The sequence below is a fragment of the Laetiporus sulphureus genome, assembly GCF_001632365.1.
Source record: "Laetiporus sulphureus 93-53 unplaced genomic scaffold LAESUscaffold_40, whole genome shotgun sequence".
NCBI classification, from domain to species: Eukaryota; Fungi; Basidiomycota; class Agaricomycetes; order Polyporales; family Laetiporaceae; genus Laetiporus; species Laetiporus sulphureus.
In genome coordinates this window covers 62,441-89,319 of record NW_024468549.1, presented here as the reverse complement: position 1 = coordinate 89,319, position 26,879 = coordinate 62,441, and the positions used below count along the sequence as shown (strand labels likewise).

At 54.3% G+C, this 26,879-nt stretch overlaps 10 protein-coding genes across 10 annotated transcripts; 7 read left to right on the top strand and 3 right to left on the bottom strand.

The window, feature by feature from the left end:
- Window positions 1–1,394: 1,394 nt before the first annotated feature.
- Window positions 1,395–2,123, top strand: LAESUDRAFT_761952 (uncharacterized protein; the record flags this gene model as incomplete). The annotated part of the gene is made up of 3 exons (XM_040912999.1): window positions 1,395–1,474; window positions 1,540–1,976; window positions 2,023–2,123. The coding sequence occupies 3 exons, from the start codon at window positions 1,395–1,397 to the stop codon at window positions 2,121–2,123; spliced, it is 618 nt and encodes a 205-aa protein (XP_040761113.1).
- A 243-nt stretch (window positions 2,124–2,366) lies between these two features.
- Window positions 2,367–5,991, bottom strand: LAESUDRAFT_704656 (uncharacterized protein). Its single transcript, XM_040906558.1, has 5 exons — window positions 5,405–5,991; window positions 4,294–5,353; window positions 3,989–4,222; window positions 3,763–3,929; window positions 2,367–3,711 (listed from the first exon to the last, which is right to left on the bottom strand). The coding sequence occupies exons 1-5, from the start codon at window positions 5,885–5,887 to the stop codon at window positions 2,596–2,598; spliced, it is 3,060 nt and encodes a 1,019-aa protein (XP_040761112.1). The 5' UTR covers window positions 5,888–5,991; the 3' UTR covers window positions 2,367–2,595.
- Window positions 5,992–9,478: 3,487 nt separating this feature from the next.
- Window positions 9,479–10,479, top strand: LAESUDRAFT_761950 (uncharacterized protein; the record flags this gene model as incomplete). The annotated part of the gene is made up of 2 exons (XM_040912998.1): window positions 9,479–9,561; window positions 9,615–10,479. 2 exons carry the CDS (start codon window positions 9,479–9,481, stop codon window positions 10,477–10,479), a joined length of 948 nt encoding a protein of 315 aa, XP_040761111.1.
- An 828-nt stretch (window positions 10,480–11,307) lies between these two features.
- On the top strand, window positions 11,308–12,256 carry LAESUDRAFT_659854 (Caleosin-domain-containing protein; the record flags this gene model as incomplete). Its single annotated transcript, XM_040904832.1, has 3 exons — window positions 11,308–11,499; window positions 11,569–11,726; window positions 11,794–12,256. 3 exons carry the CDS (start codon window positions 11,308–11,310, stop codon window positions 12,254–12,256), a joined length of 813 nt encoding a protein of 270 aa, XP_040761110.1.
- Window positions 12,257–13,254: 998 nt separating this feature from the next.
- On the top strand, window positions 13,255–15,731 carry LAESUDRAFT_729187 (FAD/NAD-binding domain-containing protein). Its single transcript, XM_040909592.1, has 14 exons — window positions 13,255–13,358; window positions 13,427–13,487; window positions 13,540–13,578; window positions 13,635–13,649; window positions 13,699–14,108; window positions 14,169–14,253; window positions 14,306–14,392; window positions 14,462–14,530; window positions 14,585–14,651; window positions 14,702–14,824; window positions 14,874–14,923; window positions 14,982–15,111; window positions 15,169–15,221; window positions 15,276–15,731. The coding sequence occupies exons 1-14, from the start codon at window positions 13,291–13,293 to the stop codon at window positions 15,642–15,644; spliced, it is 1,626 nt and encodes a 541-aa protein (XP_040761109.1). The 5' UTR covers window positions 13,255–13,290; the 3' UTR covers window positions 15,645–15,731.
- A 972-nt stretch (window positions 15,732–16,703) lies between these two features.
- LAESUDRAFT_366222 (uncharacterized protein) lies at window positions 16,704–19,171 on the bottom strand. Its single transcript, XM_040902186.1, has 6 exons — window positions 19,011–19,171; window positions 18,919–18,949; window positions 18,329–18,862; window positions 17,284–18,098; window positions 17,045–17,229; window positions 16,704–16,988 (listed from the first exon to the last, which is right to left on the bottom strand). Exons 1-6 carry the CDS (start codon window positions 19,018–19,020, stop codon window positions 16,974–16,976), a joined length of 1,590 nt encoding a protein of 529 aa, XP_040761108.1. The 5' UTR covers window positions 19,021–19,171; the 3' UTR covers window positions 16,704–16,973.
- A 152-nt stretch (window positions 19,172–19,323) lies between these two features.
- LAESUDRAFT_761946 (Brix-domain-containing protein) lies at window positions 19,324–20,539 on the bottom strand (the record flags this gene model as incomplete). The annotated part of the gene is made up of 4 exons (XM_040912997.1): window positions 19,324–19,983; window positions 20,042–20,278; window positions 20,340–20,472; window positions 20,526–20,539. 4 exons carry the CDS (start codon window positions 20,537–20,539, stop codon window positions 19,324–19,326), a joined length of 1,044 nt encoding a protein of 347 aa, XP_040761107.1.
- A 16-nt stretch (window positions 20,540–20,555) lies between these two features.
- Window positions 20,556–22,874, top strand: LAESUDRAFT_729183 (DBR1-domain-containing protein). The gene is made up of 8 exons (XM_040909591.1): window positions 20,556–20,752; window positions 20,821–21,011; window positions 21,080–21,163; window positions 21,216–21,337; window positions 21,397–21,482; window positions 21,539–22,087; window positions 22,147–22,444; window positions 22,502–22,874. Exons 1-8 carry the CDS (start codon window positions 20,633–20,635, stop codon window positions 22,576–22,578), a joined length of 1,527 nt encoding a protein of 508 aa, XP_040761106.1. The 5' UTR covers window positions 20,556–20,632; the 3' UTR covers window positions 22,579–22,874.
- Window positions 22,875–24,565: 1,691 nt separating this feature from the next.
- On the top strand, window positions 24,566–25,169 carry LAESUDRAFT_366322 (uncharacterized protein). Its single transcript, XM_040902188.1, has 2 exons — window positions 24,566–25,020; window positions 25,072–25,169. The coding sequence occupies exon 1, from the start codon at window positions 24,679–24,681 to the stop codon at window positions 24,979–24,981; it is 303 nt and encodes a 100-aa protein (XP_040761105.1). The 5' UTR covers window positions 24,566–24,678; the 3' UTR covers window positions 24,982–25,020; window positions 25,072–25,169.
- Window positions 25,144–25,941, top strand: LAESUDRAFT_366215 (uncharacterized protein). The gene has a single exon (XM_040902185.1). The coding sequence runs from the start codon at window positions 25,307–25,309 to the stop codon at window positions 25,883–25,885; it is 579 nt and encodes a 192-aa protein (XP_040761104.1). The 5' UTR covers window positions 25,144–25,306; the 3' UTR covers window positions 25,886–25,941.
- The last annotated feature ends 938 nt before the right edge of the window (window positions 25,942–26,879 follow it).

Genomic DNA, 26,879 nt, shown 5'->3' with positions numbered 1-26,879 from the left:
TCAACAGGCAAGCTGCAAGACTTGGCAAGTACGCGACGCGTGAGTGGCAACCCCGAACGCCGTGGCGCGCGAGCTACCACGTGACGGACGCTGCTGTACATGTAATTGTAAAGAAATTGTGGCGCGCTCTGATTCAATTATACTCATCTCCCCTAGAGTTCCATCTTCATATGTCAATGCGAAATCCTGGACAGCTCATGCATATTTATCGATATCAGAGCCGACTAGACTACATCGAGACGATCTGTTGCTTCGTGAAAATGTCCTGCTGAGAATGGTAAAGTGAAACCCCGCTCGCCACATACTATGAAGAATGTTTGCTTTGACAACTTGCCAGGTGCCGCACGCTGCATTTCTCTCTTCGATGTGGATGGATGCATATGCATACATTCCCATCGATATCCTGGCCCCCTTCAAGATATCTGATGCTTATCCGATACTCGTTCTGTTAATCATTTTTCTGACTTGCTACATTTCTCTTCGCTCGCGCGACCTTTTTTCGCTCCCATTTAGCTAAACCTTGACTGTACCTTTTGGCTGATTATGTCGCACGCGGGACGACAACCTCATGAACACTCCTGCGGAACCACCACCTAGATTTCTTGGTGGGCTGTACCTTGCGATCGTTCCAGGATCCCAGACATCGACCGGTCGTTGAGGCTTACTATGATGTATAAATCATAGTGCACAAGCTCACTACGCCGTATACGTCAGAATCGACGGTTGATGCGTGTTACGTTGCACGGGGACTGTGCTCTCAAGTGACGTTGGCAGCTGTCTGCGAGACGTCGGCACTTCGCGAGCTGTTTTTGTACGTCATTCAGTAGCTATTGATCCCTCATTACATGCTCAAAGTTAACTCGATGTGACCATTTGACAGAGAGACTTGTCGACTTTTGTCCCCCGCAAAGCATTGCCATCTGATCCTGGAGACTGTGGCACTCCAACAGCCCAGAAACGGCGCGTCTACATAGTCCTCTGCTAGCGAGTCTTAACACGCAGACTGTGCACATGCTCTATCCATGCCATGGGAAGCCATCAGGTCTAGAAAGTCGGCATTGGCCAGTAATGTCCTCGCAGACTCATACACGTACGTGGATTGATGCTGGATGGCATGTAGATCTGATGAGGTCAGACTCACATTGGACAACTTTTCTCGCCAACTGGATTCGCCTACGAGGTTTGTGTTTCGCGTTCACGTAACGCTGACAGCTGCTGGGTGAAAACCATGCGGCGCTCAGCTGCTCACCACAAGCTTCGCAGGCAGAGGAACAGCGTACTTTTGAGAAAATGCAGCTAGCTCTCAGAGGCCGCGTCCGACGGGTGGCCACATTATTCATCGCTCGAACGATGGAGTGATAGGCGCGCATCAATTATATGTTCTTGCACTGTCTATGCGTTATGCCATCAGCGTACCAGGTTGCGCTGCACCCGACCATCACGCGAACATTCAGTCAACTCCGAATAGGTTAATGTACGCTGTGGATACCACTAGTGTCTAGGCTGGACGCTGGTGCGGCTGCTATGCGGTTGCGATAGGTCGTGTCTCACCGAATTGGCTTGGGAGACTGCGGTTCAAAGACGGAAGGTGTTCAATCTCTGCTATGGCCTCCCTTACACGAAATTCGCCTTCTCCAACCTCTCTCTTCCCTCTCGGACCATCGCGAACGGCGACCTCACACTCACCGCCACACTCACGCTCAGCAACACCGGGCTCGTCACCGGCTCGGAGGTCGTCCATCTGTACGTTTCGATGCCTACTCCCTCGGAGCTCATGAACCCGCCGCTCGCGAGTCGCGCTCAAGGTGTTCATGAAGGTGAAGGGTGCCAGATCATTGAAGCTCGACAAATATGCGGCGAGCTATTGGGAGGAGCGTGTCGTGCGGATGGAGAGCATGCTGTGAGGATCGGGAGGAGTAGCGCGCTTGAGGAGGCGACGTTCGGAGTTGAGAAGGGTTTTGAATGTGAATCTGCAGGTGATTGCGAGAGTTGTATCGTTTCGTGGACAGTGACATATAGAAGGTGCCAAGCGCGGAGTTCTTGTACGTGCTATGCGATCGGCGATGCAGACGGCGCAGAACGTCGAGATGAAGGCTACACGTTCTCATGGCGTGCATGTCTGACGAACGCGATTGCTATCACAATGTCATGGATGCCGTACCGTTCTCACCCACGACGTCTCGCATATGCAGCCTTCTGTACTTCGAAGGTCGTGGCATGGTTGTATTGTAACGAGACTAGAGAGCATTATACCTGAAGACTTTGCTTGATACTTGAACTACGATGAGACCGTGCTTTTGCTGCACCGCGTTCCAGAATGACTGAACGCGATGATTATGCAACTGAGAAATGTCTTATATATGGCTGAGCATTCATGATCTATTGAACACATCACTTTCACGTCACTGAAATGCGAGGTCATTTCTTGCATTCACATAAGATCTATCCATCCAGAGCCTTTACAAAAATGCTTGATAACTAGGATCAAAGTACACCGAAGGACTGAAACCATGAAAAGAACATGGGGATTCACTCCAATCTCTCCGTGGATTCTTGCAAAGACAACAGATTCTACCTCGCCAAACCACAGTTCAGCTAGCCACGACTACCAGAAGGCTTGCGGGTGGGCCTACGCGCGACCGGCCCCGGTGCATTAACAGCCGTCGACTGAGTCGGACGACGCGAGCGAGTTGATCGACGCAGCGGCACATCCTCCACCGTGCCAGCCTGCGTCCCAGAACCAGATGCCTGCAGCTCAGGAGATGGGGTTCGACCACTAGGACCAGTTGCGGAGGAAGGCTGTTGACGTACACGCGAACGCATCGCGCTTACGCTGGCCTTGACTCTCGGGCTTGTCTTCCTCGTCTTCTTCGTCCGTTTATTGTCAACCAAAGGCGATGCGCGACGTTTCCTCAGCTGGCCCTTCTCGTGCACAGCCTTCGTGTTGTCCTTCTCGGCATCGACGTCCATCGTGTCTTGTGCAGCACTTCCGCTAGCCTCGGGCTGGTCCACCGAGGTGCTTGCTTGGCGGCTGCGTCCCTTCCCTCTTCGAGGGTCAGGTTGGCCTTCACGCTGTTTGCCTTTGCTAACGCGAGACTTCGCCACGCGCTGCTCTCGACTCTTGGAATCCGTGTCCGCGACGGGTCGCCTTTCTTCCTCAGCGGTCGACTCGGAATCGGAATCGCTCAGGACATCGTCTTGCTCCTGGTCGCTGGTAGCACCTGGGCCCAAAGATGCAGTGGTGGCCTTGAATTGTGTCTGCGCCCCCACACCAGGAATCGCGCGCTCTACCCTGTCTGGCATCATGACGAAAGTCTTCGCTAGTGCATCGTCCCATAACTTCGCAAACTTTTCAAGGGTCCATTCCGGAGGGTATTGAACGATCGGTCCTGCCGGATTATTGAGATCTAAAGCCGCGGTCAACCAGTCCTGCAGGGGCTTGCAAGCGAACTCCAAACGCCTGGTGTAAGTTCGTTTCATCTTGTTTTTGAGCTTCGCATCGCCGCCCGTAGAGGTTCCGTCCATCGTTGTCGAATCATCGAAGAACTTGGAGAAAAATCCCTTCAGCGAGTCCTCATCTTTGTTGTGCTTCGTCCACCGTGCCGCGCAATAAAGCACTACGTAGAGCAAAGACTCCATATCGTCCTCGACAACGTGCCGATAGGTGTCATCACCGTCGAGCACGTTCGCTGACATGAACTGCCAGGTGCCCTACAGAGACCATTGAGACAATCATTTTGCAGTTTAGAAGAGACTTCTTACGGTAATGTGCCACGGGCGAGCTCCCAGCGGACGATTAACGTTACAACCAAATTCCCAGTCTATCAAGTACCCGATCCTTCTCCCCCCACCAGGATGCCTATAGAGGACGATGTTGGTTGCGCTCAGATCGCGATGTATTTTATTAGCGTTATAGGCATCGGTCGTCGCTGGCGGATGCACGAGTCAAAGTCTGAAGAGCATTGTTCAAGAGAGATGGGTGACGTACCGGTCAGCACGTCGCGCGTGCTCTCAAGGAGCTCACGTGAGTCTGCGAAGTGGTGCAGATTGTACCCGGCAATGTCTAGGACAAGCCTGTAGTGAACGTGCCCTCTCACTTTGATTTCTCGAGTATTGGCGTTGGAATGCTCGGTGTCGTCCGTACTATCCTGGCTCGCAGTGCCACGGCACACCCAATCCTTCCCCGTGAATTTGTGCACGACTGTCATCTGATACTTCTCCCCTAGTAGTAGCAAAAGAGAGAAATTAGAATGAGTGGCTGACGGCTGTTAGAAAGGCGGGGACTGTACTTACCATTTTTGCCGTGCCGCTTGACATCGCCATGATACAGAACCTTGGGCACATTGTGTACACCGTGCTCGTTCAAATACTGTATCGTTTTGCCCTCTTGCTCGAATCCCTTAGTACCATGGCGCCAAGTGTCCTTCAGAAAACCGACACGGCCGTCATCGAACATCATCCAATATCCGCGCGTGCCTCGGGTTGCAATCGATTTAGGTGATGCGACAGGGCATGAAACGAGGACGCGCTTGACCTCGGTCGCTACTTTGCCTTCATGGTCTTGCACCTCATGAAACACATCAGCCGCTACGACGGTCCCCGGCTGATAGTGATCACGCAGGGCTTCTATCAGGCGCTTCTTGTCATCTTCTACTTGCGCTTGATCCTTCCCCAGTCGCATGGCGTCTTCCGGTGAGGTGCATAGCAACAATTGCTCCTTGACGTGTTTGGTCATCGCATCCTTGAACTTTCGTTCCTCCTCCTCATCCGCGCTCATCCTCACCGTCAAATCATACCCTCGCCCATACTCGCTGGCGTGGGAGAACCACCACAAAAACCTACAGAGGATTTCCGGACGCTCGTGCAAGTCGAACGATTCTGTTACGAGCACGCCACTCCGATCCCAGAGAAAGAGTCGAATACGGGAGCCTGACATCGATATGGACATGAGGAAGCGACGATGTTGGCGGGCGAGAATCTCCGCCGCATATGCAACATTCTGGCCAAGAGCTTTCGTCGCAATCCTGAGTTTGTCTTTGCTTGATAGTGATGAAGGGTTGAGAATGAAAAGGTGTCCTTTATGCTGCGTGTTCTCCGGGGGATCCATAAAGAAGTCGTTATCTGGCGAGCGCTTCACTTCGACGAAGATCTCCGCATAGCCCATGTGCGCCACCGCTGCCGTGCTCTTGCTCTTCCTCTTCGTCTCCTTCTCGGGAATCTCCAAGTCCTCCCGATAGCCCATGACATCCGGCTTGAGCCATCCTGCACCCTGTTCTTCCGCTCGGGATGAGGTGTCTTTGAATTCGATCCCTGGGCATCTGGAGACCCCGTTCTCGCCATTCACCGCTGCGATCTACGGCAGCATGATTAGCAGCGATATGGTCTATAAATCGCAACGACTTACGAATGGGTCGTATATCTCCACTTCCTTCTCAGCCCGCCGGGGAACGTCCTTGAAGGCCTCGACTGGTGAAGGCATGTTTGCAAACGACATCTTGGGATAGCCGCGGCACACGATGTTGAGAAAGTCTTCGCACGGCATGGGGCCGAGCACATATGGCTGTATTTCTCCAGCATAACGCACGTAACGCGCTTCTGCGTCCTGGCTATCAACGCTATGCTGGTTTGTGGAGTTCTCGTTACGTGCAATCGGGGTGTTCTTCACGGCAGAACTGGGAGACCGTTCCCGATTCTCGGGGGTGTGAGGCAGACCTGTGGCGTCAGCAGAAGCTTGGGAGGTGCCGGATGAGGATTCTTGCTGACTGGATTGCTGAGTAGAAGCAGGAAGAGAGGATGGTTCATCATAGTCACGGTCAGACTCAGAAGACGGTGGATCTGCTGCTTGAGATGCAGAAGTGACCCAGGACTCTTGTGTGGCGTGGCTCATGGCGGGCTGGCAGGAAATGGGAAGTGGGGAATTGGAGAGCTACGAGGTATCAAGCACAAGCTTATATACTCAGAAACAGCATGCGTGTCTGCCGCGTTGTGATCTCGCCACAGACTTGGCGGTCGGAAGGAATGATGGCGGAGCTCAACAGACAAGGCTCAAGTACTACGCGACGCGCGAGTGGCAACCCACGTGGCGAGCAAGCTAACCACGTGACAGAGAAACTGTGGCGCGTTCTGAAAGTTCAAGACAATCGTCTCCCTCTGAATTGAGTCTTCATATGCCGATGCGATATTCTGGGCAGCTCATGCATGTACATCGATATGGATATCACAGTCGACCAGGACTACGTACATCGCGATGCTCTGTTTGCTTAGTGCAAATGGCCTGCCGAGAGTGGTAAAAGTTTTCCCGGCGCTCACCACATCGTGAGTCGAGCGCGAAACCGTTGCAGATGTGCCGGTGTTTCTGATTAGAACTAGTGGACACTAGTACTACTCGTGCAGGAAGGCGCTTAGGCATCACATCGGACTGGAGGGATTATCTCCTGCCATCAGCGCGCACATTCATTCTCCAGCCCCAAGATATCTGCCGCCTGTTCGATCGTAAGTACTGGCCTAGTTATCCTCGTCTCACAAACTTCTCACGCGGATGTGTTTCTCCCGCCACTAATTGCACTTGTGCGCGTCGCACTCGCTAGAGCGCTCGTCTCCGCCGCCACTCCCTGGCGCCACAGTCAATCTAGCGGGAAGATGACCCACAACATGGGGGGAATAAACTTTTTCACCAACTCATCTATTTTTAGGTGGCGATTGTACAATCTGGACAATAAGATACAGGAAGCCACCGGCAGAGAGGAATCAAGCGACACAAAAGGGCGGGGAGTGAAAACGCAGGAGTTTTTGTGGCAGAGATGTGGATGTGTAATTTTCTCGGCATCTGCCAAGACAGATGTAATCATCTTTCACATGAAACCTCGCATGGACATCCCCTACACGTTGTCAGCACATTCCTGGAAGCGTGCTGATCGTGCGTAACGTTTCATGTCGAACCCTTGACGACGTATGGCCAGCCGTACCCATGCGCCCGTTTGCCTTGCCTCGAGCTCTTGAAACTGGGAACGAGCGGAAACGTGTACAGCGCCAAGTACGAGAACTCTTCGCAGCGGTATGGCTTTGATGTGGCTCTGACGATGTCGTTTGATGGTATGCTCCTTCAGCCGGAGCCTTTGCTAGAATTTCCGTTCAGGCTGGGAAGGATGCAGAAGTCTGTTCCTTGGTAGGTTGTTGCGGCGCACAGGACATGTCTCTGCTAAATATGATGTGTTTATGCTGCAGGTCGCTGCGCTGGATGGCCAATCCGACCAGCGTAGACGTCCAGGCTCCATGTTCAAGTATGCGTCAGCACGGTCTGAAACCATGGGTCACGGAAATTCTAAGCCAGATGCTTGTGTCTTCCAAGATAGTATATAGGTTCCCCATGAGAAGAGCACAAACCAGATTGTGATCGCTCACATGGGCTATGCAGAACTGTTCATCGACGTGACTTGCGACCTCTCATTAGATCCTCCCAAAGAACGCGGGTCGTTGGACTTAACAATTCATTCTGAACCGTGTGCCACTTTCATCGACGACCAAGGAGAAGTTTAGTAACGCGAACAAGGATTTTGGGAAGAATGCCATCTACGCCACGGAGGTTTTGGTCAGTGAGCATCGTCATTGCCTCTTCTCAATGTCTATTTTCCGGTGCTATGTTGAAATGTTCTACTGTGGCCATAGTGGCGCGGTCGCGAACAAAGCGATAAGCGGCTCGCAATTCGTGTCGATCACTGCCGCCTCAGTGTAGGGCTCTCAAACTATTTGACACCGTATAGACGCTAACACACAGGCTCCAGTTGTGCCTTCTCTCTGTGGTGAAGCTTTCACTGAACCAATAATCAGCCAAAGCCAAGGTTATTCTACCGAATACTATGGGCTGTGTATGCTTTGACAGCTTGCCAGGCGCTAAACATGCACGTCTTTCTTCGACTCAGGTAGATGCATACATCTGCGTGTATATCCTGGCCCCGTCAAGCTATCTGATATTCGTGCCTGTTATATCACTTCCTGACTTGCTATATTTCCCTTCGCCCGCGCGACCTTTTCCGCTTCCGCTCAGTTCGATCGTGGCTCTGTCTTTGAGCTTTTCAAATGGCATTTAGGACGACAGCCTCATGGTACTCCTCTACAGACGTACCACCTAGATCTTTGAAGGGACTACGCGCGACGATCGTTCCAAGACACCACGAACCACGCTATACTCTGTCCTTGGACCCAGACATCGATCAGTCGTCGTGCCTTACGATGGTGACAACCGACAGCGCCTAAGCTCGCCACACCGTAGTTGTCAGTGCCAACGGTCAGCCCGCGTTAGCTTGCACGCGGACTGCGCTCGCAAGTGGTGATGCAGCTGTCTCCGGGATGTTGGTACTTCGCGAGGTTTTTTTGTTACTCATTCAACGGGTATTGATTGATATTGACTCCTCGTGACATGCTCACTCGATGTGGCCATCCGAGGTAGCGATTTTATGGCCTCTGTCCCTCGCGAAGCCGGCCCATCTGATCCTGAACTGCGGACTGTGGCGCTCCAAGGACCAACACACCCAGGAAACGGCGCGTCTAGTCCCCCGCCAGCGAGTCTTAACACGCAGGGCTGTGCACACGCTCCATGCATTTATCAACACCTAGAAATTCGGCGTTGGCCAGCAATGTCCTCGCGGATTCGAGTACGGACGTGGATTGATGGTGGATGTGACGTAAACATGATGGGATCAGGCTCACATTGGGCAACCTTTCTTGCCAAGTGTATGGACCTACAAGATTGTGCTTCGCGTTCACGTAACGCTGACAGCTGCTATGCACGGAACTATGGGGAGCTTAACTGCTCACCACAAGCTCGACTCCGCACCGTCAGAGGAATAGCGCTCGACGGGTTGAAACGACGCAGCTAGCACTAGAGACCGCATCTAGCAAGTGGCCACTCCACTGATCGGTCGAGTGATGGAGAGATAGGCGCACATCAATCATATATTCTTGCACTGCCTCTGTGATATCCCATCAGCGTACCAGGTTGCGCTGCACCCAACCATCACCCCAACACTCAGTCAACTCCGAATAGACAGATGTGCGCGGTGGATACAGCGTCCAGGCTGGATGGCCGATGCGGCTTGCTATTCGGTTGCGATAGGTCCTCTCTCACGAACTTTGCTTGGGAGACTGCGGTCTACTGCGGTTCATAGACGGAAGGTATTTAATCCTCTAAGTTTGTCGACGCTGGATCCCCAGCTCTCAGCCCCCTTCCCGAGCTCAGACAAGACTTCCAAGCATAGGTACTGGTTGGTGAGTGGCAGCGTTGCGCTCTCCGCAAGAACACGCTTGACCGACGATTGTGGATGTAGCCTTTGCTCGTATTTATCTTACCTTCGCGTTCACGTTCTTTCATTACGACCTTACGTCCGGCTTCGTCCCAGTGACAGTCACGATCTACCTGCACCGCTCATCCAACTCTCACCCTAATCTACCCACCTGGTTCCTCACGCATCTCACATCCACTATGCGCGCTTCCACTGTTGTCGCTCTCACCCTCGCCGCTTCTGCCTCGATCCTCGCGCCCGCCCTCGCGCGGCCCGCTGCAACGTGAGTCATCTTTGTCTGCAGTGACGCAGGTGCTGACCGAGTCCCTTCCGCAGCAGCCGCATCGGCTATGAAGCGTCCAGAATCGGTCACCCCGTGGACGGCGCCTTCCACGCCAACCGCGATGAAGCGCTCGCCGCGCGGGCCCTCCAATTCCCCATGCCGGGCGAGCAGAGCCGCTGGAACGCCATGTGGCATCATGGACGTGCCGAAGCCGCATCCGACAGCGAGGCGATCAGCTTTGGCAAGATCATCAAGGGAGCTTTGCACTTCCTTAAGCGCGAGGACGACATGGTCGCGCGAGCCTTCGAGGACGAGCTGCTTGCCCGCGGCCACGAAGAGTACCACGAGATGAACCATGCACCATCGACTTATAACCATGCCCATACGTACGCGCAGCACTCTGCCCGTGCGTTCGACGATGAGCTGTACGCACGCGCAGACGCCGCCGAAGGTAGCGAGGCGCTTAATGTTGGCAAGCTTCTCAAGGGCGTCCTGCACTTCCTCAAGCGTGAGGACCCGATGGTTGCGCGTGCATTCGAGGATGAGCTGCTTGCGCGGGGTCATGAAGGCTTTCACGTGGGGTATGAGCCAACTGGTCTCCACTATGCAGGACATCACGCTCGCGCATTCGATGACGAGCTCCTTGCCCGTGCAAATGCCGCAGAGGGCAGCGAGGCTATCAATTTCGGCAAGATCGTCAAGGGTGTCTTCCACTTCTTCAAGCGCGAGGACCCCATGCTCGCATGTACCTTCCCCAAGGCCGAGCCCATAAACTACGCAGATAGGAACATCATACCCACGAACTATCTGTTGAAAGTTGCGCGGGAGTTCGAGGACGAGCTGATGGCTCGCGCCGATGGTGCAGAGCCGAAGGCCACGGAAGGCAGCGAGGCGTTGAACCTCAAGTGGCTCAAATAGTTTGGTAAGGGATTCCTGACGGGCCTTAAGCGCGAGGATCCGATGCTCGCGCGGGCATTTGAGGATGAGCTGATGGCTCGCAGTCTGGATGAGCTTGACTAGTCGCATGTGAATATACATAGCTATCTCTTTCGTTGTAGTTGGATTGTGTAAAATGAATGCGACAGCTCTGGCTGAGAGCTCACATTTGGTATAACGAACATCAGTTGGGCCTCTGTAGACGTGTCCGTGAGTAAGAATGGCAAGCGATAGACATCCACGGCGCTTTCCTCAAAATTTGGAGTGTCTAAACGAGGGACTACGAGTTTTTTTCCATATACAACGGGAATTTTAATATACGATGAGGGGCTGTCACTTAGATGGTCCCTTTACTTTAAGCGACCCATTCATGGATAACACAAAGTCATCGAAAGCATTCTCGTATGATTTGTACACGGACCTGCATGCGTACCTAAACGTCTTATTGTTTGCAGCCTGTTTTCAATGGTCAGCGTTTGTCATGTTGAATGCAACATGAGCATTAGTAGACGCGCTGCGAGCGAGCGCATCGCGAGGGTGTCACGTTCACGTGCATCCGTCACGGCGCGTCGAGTTGCCACTGACGCGTCGATGACGTCTCGCCTTGGCCACCCGCTGTATCAGATACCTCGCGCCACCGAGACTCCCGCCTCGACCCAACGCCGGCCAGATGATTGGCTCGCGCATCGTCATGTGAAATCCCTCTTCCAGCCCGCCCGCCTCAACGGACATATATAACGCTCTCCCCCACACCCTTCTCTTCCCATCACTTCCTCATCAACGACGATGCCGTCCGCAAAGTCTGCACGCATGAGCAATGGCAATGGAAACGTATCGCATCTCAACGTCACCGCCGAGCATGCACCGGTCACGTTCGAGCGACCCTACCGCCTCGACACCGACCAGTTCATCGAGAAGCCGTTCGTTGCGCGTGCATCGTACGCGCCGAGCGTCGAGCATCCCAGTGGGACTGTTCCGTATGCACGCAAGCATAAAGATTGGGTACGTCTTCAGTCTCGTTGCGAGAAGTTATGTCATACTGAACATCGATCCTGTCGCCGCGCTTCGCAGTCGGTGATGCAGCAGCATGTCATGTTCTGGGACAGAGATGGAGATGGAGAGATATGGCCTCTGGATACGTTTATAGGCTTCCGCGAGCTTGGTTTCAACATTCTTTTTTGTCTTTTTGCCGTGTTCGTCATCAACGGTACCTTCTCCTTTCCCTCACGGTGCGTCTTTTTCTCTACGAGGAGTTATCTAGAGCAGCTTACCTAGATAACATGTGGGTACGTCCAGCCTTGCGCACTCGTACCTTCCGGATCCCTTCTTCCGGGTATACGTCTCCGGTATTCACAAAGACAAGCACGGCTCCGATACCGGTGTATACGACAACGAGGGACGTTTCATCCCCTCGCGCTTCGAGGATATCTTCACGAAATACGCTTCCGCCACCGAGCCGAATCTCACCACTCCCGCGACGTCGCTCAACCTCAGAGAGGTGTACAACATGACGGCCGGCCAGCGATTGGCTGTCGACCCCTTTGGATGGGGCGCAGCGATTTTCGAGTGGAGCACGACCTGTCTGCTCATCCAGAAGGATGGAAGGGTGGAGAAGGATGACCTAAGGAGGTTGTATGATGGATCTCTGTTTTATGAGATTAGGGGGAGGAGACAGAGTGGCGAGGGTTGGAACAAGGGGTGGGGGTTAGGCGGCGATGGGTTTATCGGTGGTGAAAAGGTGCTCCCGTTTGGTTTGTGAAGATGTTTGACGGATGGTGCCGTGATTGGCAGGACGAATTCCTTTGGGTATACTTTTGTAGAAGTACGGACTCGACTTGAAATGACTACGTGTACACTTGTTGTAATATTTCTGTACCAAAATTGAGATTTGTACCAACATCGACAATTGCCTTTTCACCGGCTGGATTGACGCGATGCGTCATGTCGCGGTCACGCCGATCATCGTCATTGTGCGCTACGCGCTGAAAGGGGCGATAGTTTACATTAACAAACTGTGCATACGAAATTCCATGCAATTTTGTACGGCTCCAGCATGCTCAATTCTTCATTCGACTTGCAGCCTTGAAGTTCCTTCCACTGGGGAAGAAAGCGTGCGATCGCGCACGTGACCGCGTCCGGTTTGTTGTCTCTGCCGTGAGTGTACCTTGGTCGTACCCTGGTCGTACCTGTGCCCGCCACTAGCAATGAAGTCGTGCTATGCTCCACGTATGCTGGCTCTGTCATCTCATTATAATAGTACTGTCGTCCCAGCTCTTTCTGTTGAACACCAACACATATCATATCCTACTACGTGCGATCAGACATCGGGACTAAAGCGGATGCCTTGGGCGATCTCCATTATCAACTACCGACACTGCGCGCCGAACATTCGCTATGCATTATATGCGTGCTAGTGACCTCGATGTTCTCCGAGAACTGTAGCTTGATGAGCGCAGGCCAGACTCTTGAAACCATCCCGACAGGACTTCCTTTGTGCGATGGCCGCATCTCAGCGAGTGCACCGTTCGTGTGTGTCGTTTCTTCTTCGACGGTGCTCTATTGCATCCACAGCATGCTTGCAGCTCGAAGGCGCATACGAATGAATGAATGTTTTTATAGGACCACCTCTACCCAATCGGACCCCGTCCCGATAGATTCACACACGCTCGACATGGGGGATGAGTGCAATGCGCGCTCTTCTTGCTATCGGTGAGCCGCATATTCCCACTCCAGCACGACCTTGCTCCCATGGCGAATCGCATCCTTTCAACGTCCTTCATTACCCCATGAGACATGACTCGGGCTAGTCATGAAGAATGCGGCGACGTGGTCGACACGCAGGTGGTCATCGTAGGCGGCGGGTGAGCCCCTCGAAGCCTGAGGAAGCAATCTGAATGGAATCATCGCTGATTGAGTGGAGCTTACGCAGACTCGGCGGTATCAGTTGCGCGATCGCGTTGAAGCGACAGCTGGGCTGCGGTGATTTCCTGGTATGCCTAGCTCATATCGTCATAAGAATCAAGCTGACGTCCTGTCATTGAGATCTGCGAGAAAGCGGGGAACTTTGGAGGAACGTGGAGAGTGAGTTCTTGATCGAAGCCGTGATGATCGTCGCTCATGTTCTCTGCCACACGTAGGACAACACGTACCCGGTACATTGGCTATTCCTAATGGATGGACTGTACCTCAATGGGTGATTAGGGCAGCGCTTGTGATACACCTACCCATTGGTATAGTCTCTCAACTGAACAAAACCCGCATTGGAGCGCTTCTCTAGCACCTCAGCCAGAGCTCCTCGCATACTGGCAATCACTAGCAGCCAGATATGCCCTGCATGAGCACACGTTCTTCCACACTCGTGTCGCCTCCGCCGTCTGGGACGAGTCCGCCTGTCGATGGGACGTCGACGCGGAAGATGTGCGGACTCGTCAGAGGATACGGATTCGCGCGAAGGCAGTAGTTTCGGCGACGGGGATCTTGACAGAGCCGAAGATGCCGGAAATTGAGGGTCTGGAGCAGTTTGGAGGGAGTTGTTTCCATTCGGCGAGGTGGGACCATGGGGTGGACTTTCGGGGAAAGAGAGTCGCTGTCATCGGAAACGGCGCATCTGCGTGAGTTTCGTATCGTACTGTGGGCCAGGCGTTAACAGATCACCTGCTGCATCTTTATAGCGCACAGTTCGTGCCGTGCCTGGCGGCGGACCCTAACACCTGTGTAATCCAGTTCTGCCGCACTCCCAACTGGTTCCTCTACAGCGTAAGTATGTTTTTGACGACTTGGGACCGCCGATGTGCTTACCTGACTTCAGTCAAGCGATTCTTATTCGCCAGCACGCCGATGGATTCTCGCTCATGTGCCTTTGGCGATGCGTCTTTTTCGGCTTTGGGTCGTCTTGGTGAGCGTATTCCGTTCTCTCTGTGATCATTGTTTGTTCAGCGCTCTGAATGAATTGCCGAGACATCAGGTACGCCTAGGCACGCCGGTGATGCGGGATATGTGGAGGAAAATCACGAAAGGAGGGAGCATGCAAGATGTAAGTTTGGTTACTCCTGCGTCTCGAGGTTTCTCCTATATTATCTCGATGTAGGACGCCATAGCCTACATGAAGCGTACCGCTCCAGCGAAGTATCACGACAAGCTCATCCCGACCTTCCGTACGCACTAAAGTTACATTCCTTGCAATGGAGCTGACCAATATGATAAGCTATCGGGTGCCGCCGGCCTGTTTTTGATCCTGGCTATCTGGCATGCCTTCACCAGCCGAATGTCCAGCTGAACTGGGACGGCATCCGAGAGATCACGACTACAGGCATCGTGACCAACCAAGGTAACTGTGAGCTTGCGCTGACGCGTTGTCGTGCTCAGAGATTGAGCAGGGGATCATTTATTGGTTGATGCGATTGTCCTGAGCACTGGGTTCCAGACGGTGAGATTGGTCGTCGACATTGCTGGCGCCCACTTATGTCTTGTCTCGATGATACAAGGGCATATACCCCATCTCCGTTACAGGCAGAATGGGCGTGTCTCTCGAAGGCTTCTTTGAGTCTGAAGATGGTCCGGCGGCACATCTCGGCGTGTGTGTCCCAGGCTTCCCGAACTGTCTCATTATTGGAGGTCAGTTGCGGTCATATGGTAGCGTGAAGATCACCATACATGATGACATGTGCATAGGCCCGAACACGGTCACTGGAAATGGTTCTGCTGTGTTCACGCATGAGATAGAGGTCAGTAACTATACCCCCATCACGTCAATCCTGTCATCTGATGAAGAACGACAGATAAATTACATTGTCCAGCTCATCAAGCCGCTCATTCACACGCCCAATCCCCTCTCCATATCTATCCGTTCGGATGCATATATGCAGTACAACTCGCAGCTACGCGACGCACTTGCCGGCAACTCGTATACAGGCTGTCCACCGTCGTGGTTCCGCGGGTCAGGCGGGACAGGCCGGAACTTTAGCATCTTTCCGTGGTCACATGGATGGTTCTGGTGGCTGTTGAGGAATGTAAATTGGGTAGACTACTCCGTGGAGGGTCCAGGAGCGGCGGTGTGGTTGAAGAACCAGGAGAGGGCTAGACGGAGGCGGAGAGCTCTCGCGTCCGTCCTTATCGTGTCTCTTGTGCTTTACAGGATGAAGACGTGATGTTTGTTATCCTGGTGCTGGTATGACGTTGTTCGGATGATTAGGGCTCTGATAGCAACATGTAGAAAATGATGCTAAGCTTCTGACGAACTGCAACTAGCTCTGGGCATGGCAGTATGGTAAGGCTGTGCGGATTCATGGATGCGTTTTATGTCGAATCGTTACATGCTCAAGCCAACCTTGAAGCATCAAACGCGGCTTTCTTACACTTACGGCTGTCTATCTAGGTGCGTTGAGTTTAGGACATCCTCCCAGAATCTCGCCCGCGAACGCGATGGAACGCACCACGTTAAGGTAGCTAGTGCGATCATTCAGCGCGTCATCCTCAGTGGCCTCTGGCCCGTCCGAGCGATAAACGAGTTCATGGTCGTGACAGCAACTTCGCCTCCTGGTGCCCCGATCTCGTCCTCTCCCCCTACCTCCCAGTGCTCACTGAGCCAGAGAGAGCAAGCGCAGCGATGGACAACGTTGTAAGCTCATATTTGGAAAGCGTCAGATGCATCGTACCTTTCTGCGGCCTTCGAGTCGTACCTTCGTTCGCGCATCCGAGACTTCTAGCAGGGGCAGAAACGCTAAAGCATAGCAAATAATTAGATCTCGAAGCTCAATCACCACAGGACACGGATGAACAAGGGTGGACAAGCTACCACTCGGTCTTCCCGGACCATGTGTACCCGCGCATTCATATGTTCTCGTAGCGCTCACGGTGCCAACGCCAAGTTTTGAGGTATCGATCACGACGTCTGAATGAAGGAGGAGCAAAAAAATGTCATAGCAAAGTGGAGCCATAGTAAAGTAATGAAGTAGTATGTGCTGATGAATAATGATAATTATAGCACGAAGCGAATGCCTGCACTCGCCAATATGCCTAGCGAGAAAGTGCCCAAACTAGTACGGAGGCTACATACGAGGCAGCAGCCAAGGGCAATGTCGGCGGGACAAAAAAAACACAATCGCAGGACGTCACCCTTAGGAGCACCTCGCAGCTACATCACTGCCAGTAGGAACAACACGACGGGTTCTTGAGTTGGAGGACATCTGCTACATTCACATCTCCCTGAACGAAGATTAACAAAGTCCTGACGTACTGTGATGGAGGGCGAAAGCGGGAGCGGGAGCGGGACACTAAGGAGAAAACGCTACGGTAAGACACGAAAAGCGAGCGAGCGAGCAACGATCTGAGAGCCTCAAAAGCGAGTCCAAAGCAGCCGCTCTCTGAGCGGCGGGAAGCATAAATAAACTAGGTAGGCACGGGGGGTGAAGCTGACGAAGGGTCCTGCGGGATACCGAGCCGAACCGAGCCAGTTGCACATGTTTGAGAGACCACATCTATTCATTTGCAACCTGCCATGCAGCCCGTCAGAAACCAGAAACACCAAACAGTATCGACTAAACCGCACCTTAAGCACCCTCCGGCCCCCACCATACCCATAATCTTGCGAATCGCGCAGACTCATCCTCGACTCGTCCTGCCCATGCCACGCAGCCGGCTCCGCGCGCTCGTCCTCCTCATACCCATTCTCGGCAGACGTCTCAGGCGAGCTAAAGTTGCCCGAGAGCAGGCGCGGCGCCTCGCCGTGGAGTCCTGCATCAAACGGGTTGGGCAGGGGATTCGCAGAGAGACGATTGGCTTCCGCACCGTCACTAGGCTGGCCGTAGCCGCTGTACCCTGACACCGGGCGCGCCGCGGGCTGCCCGTGTCCACTGTTGGACGTCGGTCCCATTTGATACGCAGCGTACGCGGACGGCGCGGCAGTCGAGCTGTACTCGGAGGCGGAGCTCATGCCGCCCATGGTGGCGGCGCCGAGGCTCCTGTTCCGGTTGAGATTCGGCTCTTGCCCGGATGGGTACTGCGATGGAACTGGAGCACCAGCGAGTCCTGCAGCAGTGAGAAGGTCATTGTTTCCGGGGCCGGCAGGCGCGCTCTGCATCTGTGTACCGTAACCGCCCGCGGGCATAGGCGTCTCGTAGTACGGGTTCTGTACCGACACAGGCTGCCCAAACGCCTGATACGGCGCGGTAGCGTTGTTATGTCCGAGACTCCGTGCACGGTTCACGCCGAGCGCACCGATGCCAGCAGCACCAGCAGCCGAGTATGGATCGTTAGAATTGCCCATAGCGGCGAACGGATCAAATGGTGGGAGCTCGCTCATATTGTAACTCTCGCCGGGCTGCATGGGAGGCTGGTTATACGTTCCGTGACTCGCTGTGTCCGAGTAACCGCCGCGCTCAGCGTAGTCCTTCGTGCGGTCTTCCGGATAGCCGTAGTCATCGTCGTTGAAGTCGGGGACGGGCGCGTTGGCAGCCTCTGCGGCGGCTTCGGCCGCGTCTTCGTCGAACTTCTTGGCGCGCCGCCTGCGGATGGCGCTGGTGATGATGGCGATGATGATCACGAGGCTAATCACACCGACGACGGCAAAGACACCTCCGACGGCTCCTTTCTGCTGCCAGAACCTAGTTTACGCGTAATATTAGCAAAGGACAGGACGGTCAATGAGCGTCAAAAAGCGGCCTTGCGAACCCGTCCTTGGTAAGCGGACAAAAATAGATGGGGTTATTCCGACGCGATTTGAGAAATGCGCCACAAAGAGCAGAATCTTTCCAGGGTCCCGCGTGGAGTCCCTCACACGCATCCGACAGCAGGTGCTAAGGGAGAATTTAATCACGGAAAAAGTGACACTCACGTCTTGGAACCACTGGTGGCATCGCTGTTCGCTGACGAGGTGGCGGCTGGAACCTGAGTAGTCACGTATACTGTCCGCCCATCGACGACGGTCTGGTACGACGAAGTGACGAACGACGTAGGCGAAGCAGAGGTTGCGCTCGCGCCAGTGTCGGTCGGCGTGCTCGTGACGCCTCCATCAGTAGAGGAGCCATTGGCTGGGGAAGTTGGTGTGGACGTCGACTGCCCTGAGGACGAAGCAGCAGAGGTGTTTGATGCGGAAGGGGAAGATGTGGTATTATTGGTATTTGAGGCGGAGGTATTTTGTGTCGAGGAAGCGGGAGAAGTGCTGGAGGGCGGAGTGGACGTCGATGTCGGCGTCGTTGATGTATGGGTGGTAGTGGAGGGTGTAGATGAGGTGGTGCTTGGTGAAGTAGAGGTCGTGGAGTGGGTACTCGTTGTAGTAGGACTGGAAGACGTCTCCGCTGGAGGGGAGGATGAGGAGGTCGTCTGGGCCGCAGACGAGACGGAAGTGTCCGCGACCGCGGACGTTGCGCTATCGTGGCCAACCATGATTAGCATAACGTAAAAGAGCGTAGAAAACTAGCTCACGAGGCCCCCTGGCCAAACAGAGACGACAGCACTGGTTCCCACCACAATCTATCAATGCATAGCGGGCAGTGACAGACGAGATGAGCACTCACATCCAGACATCACAGGCAGAAAGAAGGTCGGATCAAGGAGCGTGAAAAGAGAGATTTCAGATATCCAGTTTACGGGTTAGCGTTGAAGCGAACCGCATGCACACAACCGCGGATGCGAGAGGGTGCGACGGGAAGAACGCGAGAAGCAGCGAGGACACTGCAATACGCGACGGCGGCGACAAGGCGGGCGTCGCACAAGAACAAAGCCTGTGAACGTCGCCAAGTATATTGTATTACGTAAGCAACCTACGACACCGCTTGTTACCATTGATGAAACAACCCCCAAAAACGCCACAACGACATAGCGAATAGATCACGCCGACGCCGACATCCCCCGTCTCCGTTTCCGCGGCGCATGCTCCTCGTCCTCGCTGGCGTCCGACTCCTCCCCGACGTCCCTGCCCGCCTTCAGACCCTTCATTTTCCTCGTCTGCAGCCGGTCCAAATCCTGCTTCGCCACATGAATCCGGCCCCGGAGATCGCCCATCTCGTCCACCTCCAGATTCTTTTTCCTCTTCCCCAGGCCCTTCTCCACGTCCACCTTCCGCAACTTCGGTCGTTTCATGGCCTGCTTCCACATCTCAGGATCCGCCTCCTTGTTCCGTCTCAGGGACAGATCCAGCGATGGGCCCATGGGCCTCAGCTCTACTCGGGGCGTCCGTGTCCCCGACGCCAGTAAACGCACGGTGTATGCGCGAATATGTACCTTCGGCAGCTGGCTCGCGTCTGCCAGAGCGTCTGGAGTCGACGCATTCAGGGTATCGGTGGCGGTTGTGGAATTGAGCGATTTTGGTGTAGGGGCGAGGGAGATGCTGATGACATGCTCGAGGCCTGCGAGGCAGATCGAATCGATGACCTCGCCGTTGAAAAAGTCCATCAGCATTGACTTTAGCTGGATGAACCGGGGATGTGTGTCGAAGAGCTCGGAGGCAAAGTGCAACAATGGCTTGTGCCCTGGCGTCGATTTTGGTGTCTATCGGGTGTTCAGCTCTTTAATGTTGCGTGAGAGCATTCAATGGGATAGCACGTACCTTGAAATCGTTCATGCTGACCCAGTTGTCCACGCCCACCTCGCACATGTCCAGCGCCCGATTGTCGTACATGCGAATAAACACCATACCATCTGGACGCTTCTTTGTGCTCTGTCCTACTATAAACAAACTGGCGTCGTTCTTCTGTGCCCAAAATTCGAGTGAGGAGACGTCTTCAAATGGTCGCACGGGGTTTTTCTTGGAGAAGGATATGGCATTTGGCCGTTTCAGGGCCATCTAGTAGTCACAACGCGAGCCTCATGAGACAGCGAGCATGTCGGCGACGAATCGAACGCACCAGTTCCTTCATGACTGCAGTCACCTTCTCTCCAGTGTGTGTTCCCTTTACGAAAATTGCCGTCCGCGAGTCCTCGACTTCCTTCGGCTCGCGGGCCTGCAGTGCCCGCTTCGAACGAGCATTCTTCGGTTTTCTATCATCTTTTCTTTTCAGCTCAACTCTACGCTGAAACGCGACGCGACTTACATTGTTCGCAACATGGAGAGAGATGGGTGGAAGAGGTCGAGTTTCAAGACGGAGGGTCATGTGATGCTGTGCACGCCGGGACGAGCGTCTTTCTTCACGCCAACTGCATGAACGCTTTGAGGGTCGTGCGCCCTCTCTGCTCTACTTCTCTCCATCGTACTCGATCTCTGGCTTCAAAGGCTGCGCGCAGAACGAAAAGGGCAAAAAGACGCGGCAGGATCATGAAAGTATGCCTTGCGTGCCGTCACGCGCCCTCCATTCGACTTTTATCTCATTCATAACCCTTGCCTTGCAGATCGCAATCGAGGGCTGCTGCCACGGAGAGCTAGAGGAGATATACAAGCAAGTCGCGCTCCGCGAACAGCGCGATAAATGCAAGGTCGACCTTCTCCTCATATGCGGTGACTTCCAGGCCGTGCGCAACTATAGCGACCTGCAGTGCATGGCGGTCCCTCCCAAATATCGCAAGCTGCAAAACTTTCACAAGTAGGTGGGCCTCGTTCTTGCTACTATCATGCGCGTTGGTGTGTCGTCGTGCTCACGATGTGCGAAAGATACTATACTGGAGAGGAGACGGCACCTGTGCTCACCATCGTCATTGGCGGAAACCACGAAGCATCCAACTATTTCTGGGAACTGTGCGCTCTCATGCTCCTCTCGTACGTATGCCACTCTGATTACACTTCTCAGTTACCATGGAGGGTGGCTAGCGCCCAATATATACTTCCTGGGCTACGCCGGTTGCGTACAGGTTGATGGTATCCGCATCGCAGGATCGTCTGGGATCTTCTCATCTCATGACTTTAAACTAGGCATGTTGATAGGTATGAGTGCTGTGGCATTTTTTTTCGCTGACCACGCTTCAATGCAGGTCATTTTGAGAGAGTGCCTTACACCCCTTCGATGATCAGGAGCGTCTATCATGTGCGGGAGTTCAACATCCGCCGATTGTCGTTGGTAGATCCTCGTAATCATGCTTGCTCCTCGTGAACGCTGACATATTTTCTACGAAGCTTTCCTCGCCAAACATCTTCCTGTCCCACGACTGGCCGCAAGGAGTAGAGCACCACGGCGATCTCCAAGGTTTACTGCGACAAAAAGCCTGGTTCCGCGACGACATCGCAAAAGGAGCATTGGGCTCGCCCCCGATGATGGGCCTCCTTCGAACTATCAAGCCCAACTGGTGGTTCTCCGCGCATCTCCACTGCCGCTTCGAAGCGCGTGTCGTGCACGATGACGGTCCGCAAGACACGCGAGCAGAGGACTCCACGTCTGCGGCTGCGCCGAAGGTCGCGAATCCCGATGAGATTGCCATCGGCGATGAGGATCTGGAGGAACCACCATCGGCGGAGCAGCAGGCACAGGCACACGCGGAGGATGAGGTGAAGAGTACGGTGGAGCAAGTTGGATGTACAGCGGCGCCTCTTAATCCTGATGAGATCATGCTTGATGATGAGGTGGGTGACGTGGAGGCGCCTCCACCGCCACCCCCGCCTGTTCCTAGAAGGGAGACGCGGTTCATAGCACTGGATAAGTGCCTGCCAAGGAGGCGCTTCCTGGAGGTTCGTTCGATTCAGTTCGAGGGGAGTGTGTTCCATGCAGTATTGAAAGGTGTTCGTAGATTATTGACGTGGAGGCACCCAATAGGACCACACGACCTGCAGGCTCCAAGCCTGTCCTACAGTTTGATCCCGAGTGGCTAGCCATTACACGCGCCTTCCACCGCTACATGCCGCTCACCATAGCACAGTCCAAATACCCTGATGAGCAAGAGGCACGCCGCGCGGTGCAGGAAGAGCTGCAGTGGGTGACGGAGCATGCCCTCGGGCAGAAGCATATCGAGAAGGTCGGGGACTGCCAGAAGTTCGCGATGGTCGCCCCGGGCCCAAAGAAGCAGGATGATCATATCCAGCGACAACGTGAGTGTCAAGTCTTCCGGTTGCCTGTTGTGTTGTGGATATTGATGTGTGCTGTAGCACCTCACTATTCGAACCCCCAGACACAAGCTTTCTGTTCGATGCTAGAGATCGACAATAAGATCGATCCGCCATGAACGGCTTTGCGAGAGTCGTCAGGCTCCATTCCAGTTACGGCGGCACCACTCGAGGAATCGATCCATTGTATTTCTACTGCGCGCCAGTGCCTCGACGTGACCCTTATATCCGACTTGCTCTGGGATCGCTGGAACCTTATCGTAGCTTGCTGCTGTCCTCTGTACTCTGCGTATCTCGAGAACGATTTAGCATTCCTTCGTCTGATTACTCTCATTATGATGCTCGCAGAGCCCTGAGCGAAGCGATCGAACCGCGCGAAGGATGAGAAATGTGTCCTGAGACAATCGGCTCCGTCTGCCGCCTGAGGCCTTGAGGCCCGAAATTCAGCAAGGTTCGCATGCGTGTTGGTGCTCGAACACGTACTGATGATCATTTGATTCGTGTTAGCCGTCCACTGCGAGGAATCGACTTGCGCGTTGCGGTGGCCCGATCCATCACATGAGAGAAATAAGCGGAACAAGGGGTGCCCAAGAAGGTCTTCTGCTTGAACGGACAAATGTGGACGTTCGGCTGACGTCCGGCCATGACGTTCATCGCTCCAGGTGTATCCCGCGTACTGCCAGTGCTGGCACTCCGCGGATAGGATAAGGGACGGCTTCTTATGCCGACACTATTTCCTCCCGTGAGGTTCGTCAGCTTCTGTAGCAGACCACCGCATGGTTCCGAGAGCTAAACGGACGTGCTTATGTGCTCCCTCTAGTGCGCCGCGACCCTGGACGTCGACCAGATATCTCGCGTATCTGGGAGCTCAGCTCCAAAACCGTCGCTGCATTTACTACCCTTCTAATGGGAAGATGGCACGGCGACGACTTTACGCGCAGCACCTCTCCACGCTTCTGCGCAATTAAACCACAACCTTGGAATGTTTGAACTAGCCAAATTCTCTCGTCGCGCTCCCACCGGAACCGACGGGCTTTCGCAGGATTAGGACACGTCCGCGAGGTTCTCGTGCATCATGTGGTGCACCGTGGAGCGCCTTGGGCCAGGATAAATCATGATTCACGAACCTATCTGTACCAACCGCTCGGGAGTCGGCATATGGGTATGTCCCACACGTGTCGTGTCTTGTATTTTTGTTTTTGTGGCAGAGGCTCGCTTCGCAAAAAAGGGAATGAAGGTTGATATAGATAAACCGGTCTCGCGTGGCGCCGAAATCGCCCGTGAGGACGGACGTGCAGGGTTGACCCGCCGATAATTTGTTATGCATCCTGATGGCGTACCGGTCGCCGTCGGAAGCTTCCGTTCATCCGCGTCAGCGCCACGTCCCCCGACCCACCAGATTCTTTTTCTCTGATACTTGATGGTTGGCTCGCTGCACTACTCTACTTTGATTTTCTTACGAGGGACAGAGCCGCTACTTCGACCTAATTGGCGAGTAGACGATCCGGTCCATGCGTCCTAAGATGGAAGAACCGAACAACTGCCGCAACGGGATGAATGGATGGGCTGGAGGATGTGGAGCGTTGGTGGGTGGAAAGCAATGGAACACAATTAATGTACGTCGGCTGCGTTCATGATCTATCGGAGAACGGTCTAGCGGTGCAGAACCCCGAGAAGCACTGTGGACGCCTCCCGCACGACGACAGCAAGCTGCTCTTCGGGGTTTGTGCCGGACCGCTGACACCAGCCACATAGATAACAGCTCTGGACATGCGCCAGAACATTCGTGCATATTCAAGAAGCCTCCATGCCCGCCAACAAGCGGCTTACCAGAAATGGAACATTTGGCGTCGCTAGCAGGGTCCCAACGAAGCGTATATCCACTTGAGGAGCGCATCAGAATGAAGGCCCACATGGAGAAGCTTTTATGCATGCAAACATCTCGTCATAGCAGAGCCAACGGCCTCGCAAGCCACACCTGAACGCGGCCACCCGCTTCCTTTCGGCTGCCCAAAAGAAGTAATCCGCCGTCCATTCTGCCACTCGCACTGACATGCTGTCTCACGGCGACGTTGTTAGGCACACACATGCCACTCGGCTACAGGTACTCAGCGCACACTATCTACTGCCTATGTACAGAGGGAACACATCTATTGGACCCTCCCAATGCGGCAGCCTGACAAGCACAGCTTATATCTCAAACGTACGCGTGCGACTGGATGCCAGTCTGTCGCAGAAACAATAAGAACAAGCCACGACAAGCAATTCGCCTAGGCTGCACAGTGATCAGGCTGACTATTCTGGAAGTGGCTATATTGCGTCTCGGGCTAGCTAGAATACGCTGTACGATGCTCCGCACGCACGCGACCTCTGCACGGAACTCGACAGCAGAGTCTGTTGCCGCGGCCTTTCGTCCTTGTCTAGTAGTACGAAGCGCAATTTTGCAAGACAGGATGACTGATGGGACATGCAGATCGGCTGACGGTGGGTGTATTTGCCGGCACGCGAAATGGAGAGCCTGAGGCTAGGGCTTTATCTACCTACGTGGAAGACCGTCTAGCGTGAGCGCCGAGCACTATTTGTTTTTGTCCGTTGATGGAAGAGAAATGCAGGGAAGACAGCCGTTCCGTGCTAAACCGGCAAGAGGTTGACCCCTTACTTTTTCTTCGCGACGTTTGATGCGAGGCCAGAAGATGCCCATCACCTGTCAGGATAAGAACCGATCTGCTGCCGTGAACATGCGTACTGAGCAATTTGTAGGGAATGTAAACGTTCCTGCGATTTGTAGTAAGACTGTTCTACGGGTCTAGGGCTCTCTTGAACGCGGATGCTTGTGTGGCGGGCCTCATGGCCGTCTGTTTCTGCCAGTGCGGACATCGCGTTTCACGGCTGGGCCACACAATGCGTTATGAACGACACTGCATTTGGGTGGGACCAGACTGGACCTGGTGCCCAGCCGCGGGGATTCGCATGGTTGAAATTGGCTGCTGCAAGAACAAAGCGAGCTACAATGCTCCGTGTTGGATGGGATGCATGTGCTGCTTCCCCACACCCGTCCGCGGGGAGTGGCCTAGCTTGCTGGCGAGGCGAGAGCAGTCTGGGCGACGTGCGCGATGGCGAGCAGCTCGGCTGTGCAGTCCATCCCAACTATACACACAAATGAAACGCAGTGCCCTGATTGGCTTGTCCAATTTGATAGAATATCCAACTCGCCGCTCCGTTAGCACCGGCTTGTCTGCCGGGCGGCCTCGGGCCCAGGCGCCGTCCACGGTTCCGCATTCGCTCTTCAGGCCGGCACATTGCCAGATGCCGGTCGCGTTTGCCGGATGCTCCGGACAGAACGCAGGCAAGTCGCGATGTCGATCTGGGCGCCTATCTGGGGGGACATGCCGCTGCGTCGGTAGCTTGGATCCGGGTGCTCTATAGCCCGCCCTAGTCTCGTCGCATAACGAGCATTCCCACCGCCATAATCGACTGCTCTTTCATCTATGAACGGAAGCCAGAGGACCATCCGAGCACAGCGGGCTCCAGAACCGTCTCACCTTGCAGTCAGACGAGCTAGAGCGAGACGGCGATGAAGGGCCCACAGCCGGCTAGGCCGTCGGACGAGCCGTTTCATCGTCCGAAATTGGACCAGGATTGCCTTTCCCTCCACACGATATTCACGGAGGCGCTCCACACGCCACGCTTGTTCTGATTGCGTTATCTCTTCACAGAACGCACGCGCCGCGCCTTTTCCGTAGCGCGTCCACGTTGGAATGTCTTGCGGATGACGAGAACGTCGTCGCTTCGCTCGCTCGGGCTTCTCTCTGGCCTTGTTCTTACACATACGCTACACATGATCCCTGCGCGAAGTGCACATTCAATGCAAGCATCCGTGGGACCACCGGTGCTGCGGAGATGCACGATAGCGAAGCCAGCGAAAAAAATGCACATCATTTGAATAAGCAATTGCGCGCCTCCCCGGCCTCTTTGTTCGCTTGGCGAAGCATCTCCGGGGACGAATCGATCAGGGGGCCAGGACAGGATTCACAGGGGCAGACGAGCACAGTGCACAGATGGCCGCATCAACTCCGTGAAATTACCCGGACACACAAAACGATTGCCTTGTTCATGCACTCACACTGCAACTTGAGATGAAGGCCCGCGAAACGGCGTCCGAATGCGGCACAATGGACGAGTATGTATTTGCAATCAGCGCATCAGATCGAGGGTGGTCTCGTTGGTCAGGGAAACTGTGACGATTCCCAGCTAGGCAGACGCGATCGCAGGGAAGAATGGAGCGCAGGGAAGGGCTGGTGGAGGAGTGGTCGGCACTGGGGGTGGCACTAACTACATAGCAGAGCGCGTCGGAGGGCGCAGTGTGATGAAGCGGGTCGCGGAGAGAGGCGGGCCGAGAAGCCGTCTCGGGGAGAAGGAC

Bases quoted from the DNA above. Each gene is read 5' to 3' on its own strand.
- LAESUDRAFT_704656 (XM_040906558.1), bottom strand. From the start codon at position 5,887: ATGAGCCACGCCACACAAGAGTCCTGGGTCACTTCTGCATCTCAAGCA. The intron at 5,354-5,404 runs GTAAGTCGTTGC...ATGCTGCCGTAG, and splicing joins TGGAGATATACGACCCATTC to ATCGCAGCGGTGAATGGCGA. The intron at 4,223-4,293 runs GTAAGTACAGTC...TGCTACTACTAG, and splicing joins CAAGCGGCACGGCAAAAATG to GGGAGAAGTATCAGATGACA.
- LAESUDRAFT_729187 (XM_040909592.1), top strand. From the start codon at position 13,291: ATGACTCGGGCTAGTCATGAAGAATGCGGCGACGTGGTCGACACGCAG. The intron at 13,488-13,539 runs GTATGCCTAGCT...CCTGTCATTGAG, and splicing joins TGGGCTGCGGTGATTTCCTG to ATCTGCGAGAAAGCGGGGAA. The intron at 14,652-14,701 runs GTACGCACTAAA...CAATATGATAAG, and splicing joins CAAGCTCATCCCGACCTTCC to CTATCGGGTGCCGCCGGCCT.
- LAESUDRAFT_366222 (XM_040902186.1), bottom strand. The intron at 18,863-18,918 runs GTGAGCTAGTTT...TGGCCACGATAG, and splicing joins CTGTTTGGCCAGGGGGCCTC to CGCAACGTCCGCGGTCGCGG. The intron at 18,099-18,328 runs GTGAGTGTCACT...CGCGTAAACTAG, and splicing joins GCCACCAGTGGTTCCAAGAC to GTTCTGGCAGCAGAAAGGAG.
- LAESUDRAFT_729183 (XM_040909591.1), top strand. From the start codon at position 20,633: ATGAACGCTTTGAGGGTCGTGCGCCCTCTCTGCTCTACTTCTCTCCAT. The intron at 21,338-21,396 runs GCATGTTGATAG...GCTTCAATGCAG, and splicing joins ATCTCATGACTTTAAACTAG to GTCATTTTGAGAGAGTGCCT. The intron at 22,088-22,146 runs GTTCGTTCGATT...AGGTGTTCGTAG, and splicing joins CAAGGAGGCGCTTCCTGGAG to ATTATTGACGTGGAGGCACC.
- LAESUDRAFT_366322 (XM_040902188.1), top strand. From the start codon at position 24,679: ATGCCAGTCTGTCGCAGAAACAATAAGAACAAGCCACGACAAGCAATT.
- LAESUDRAFT_366215 (XM_040902185.1), top strand. From the start codon at position 25,307: ATGGCCGTCTGTTTCTGCCAGTGCGGACATCGCGTTTCACGGCTGGGC.